The sequence below is a fragment of the Phalaenopsis equestris genome, unplaced genomic scaffold (assembly GCF_001263595.1).
Source record: "Phalaenopsis equestris unplaced genomic scaffold, ASM126359v1 Scaffold190058, whole genome shotgun sequence".
NCBI lineage: Eukaryota > Viridiplantae > Streptophyta > Magnoliopsida > Asparagales > Orchidaceae > Phalaenopsis > Phalaenopsis equestris.
Window position 1 is genome coordinate 1 of NW_018210007.1, and position 815 is coordinate 815.

General features: G+C 40.4%; 1 protein-coding gene across 1 annotated transcript; it reads left to right on the forward strand.

Annotated features, from left to right (window-relative positions):
- The first annotated feature begins 8 nt into the window (after positions 1-8).
- Positions 9-715, forward strand: LOC110034545 (WD repeat-containing protein 55-like). The gene is made up of 4 exons (XM_020738799.1): positions 9-209; positions 293-325; positions 461-525; positions 608-715. Exons 1-4 carry the CDS (start codon positions 115-117, stop codon positions 697-699), a joined length of 285 nt encoding a protein of 94 aa, XP_020594458.1. The 5' UTR covers positions 9-114; the 3' UTR covers positions 700-715.
- Positions 716-815: the final 100 nt, after the last annotated feature.

The following is an 815-nucleotide window of genomic DNA, read 5'->3' on the forward strand; positions in this document are numbered from 1 at the left end:
TTCTTCCCCGCCTCTCTCCCTCGCCGTCTCGCCATCCCCCCCGAATCAGCTCTCCAGGAGAAACCCTAGTACTTTTGTCCTCTTTTCACTTCGTCAAAAACCCTCCTTTGGCTAATGGAGATCAATTTAGGGAAACTGCCATTTGATCTCGATTTCCATCCTTCGAGTGCGCTTGTTGCAGCGGCACTCATAAATGGCGATCTCCAACTGTGAGTCGGAATCCCTCGTCATCCTGAATTTAAATTGCTCGTTTATGGTTTTGTTAAACTTTTGCTTCAATTCATCTTAATAGGTACCGTTATGGCGCAGATTCCCTGCCGGAAAGGTATTGGGGACATTAAGTGATTTTTTCTGTCACTATTGCTTCAATTATTTTTTGTAATTTTGTAATTTTTTTTTTATTTTTGCAATATCATTAATCTTAAAGCTATTCATAATGATTTTTGGTTTGTTAAGTTAGGCTCCTACAGGTTAAAGCGCACGACGAGTCCTGTAGAGCTGTTCGGTTTGTAGATTCAGGCCGCGGTATGCGCTTATCTCACTCTTTTATGCTTGTATTGCCGTTAATTTTACATGCTGCTTATTGTATGTGTTTGTTTATTTTCAGTGGTTCTGACCGCTTCTCCAGACTGCTCAATTCTTGCCACGGATGTGGAGACCGGAAGGGCCATTGCTCGTTTGGAAGAAGCTCACGAGTGAGCTGACTAACCTTTAACATATGTGTGTCTAAATACTTTTTAATGAAGATTCTTTTGCAAATGTGTTGAGGACCTAAGTTTGTGTGGCTTCTTTTTTTTTTTTTTTTTTTTTTTTGA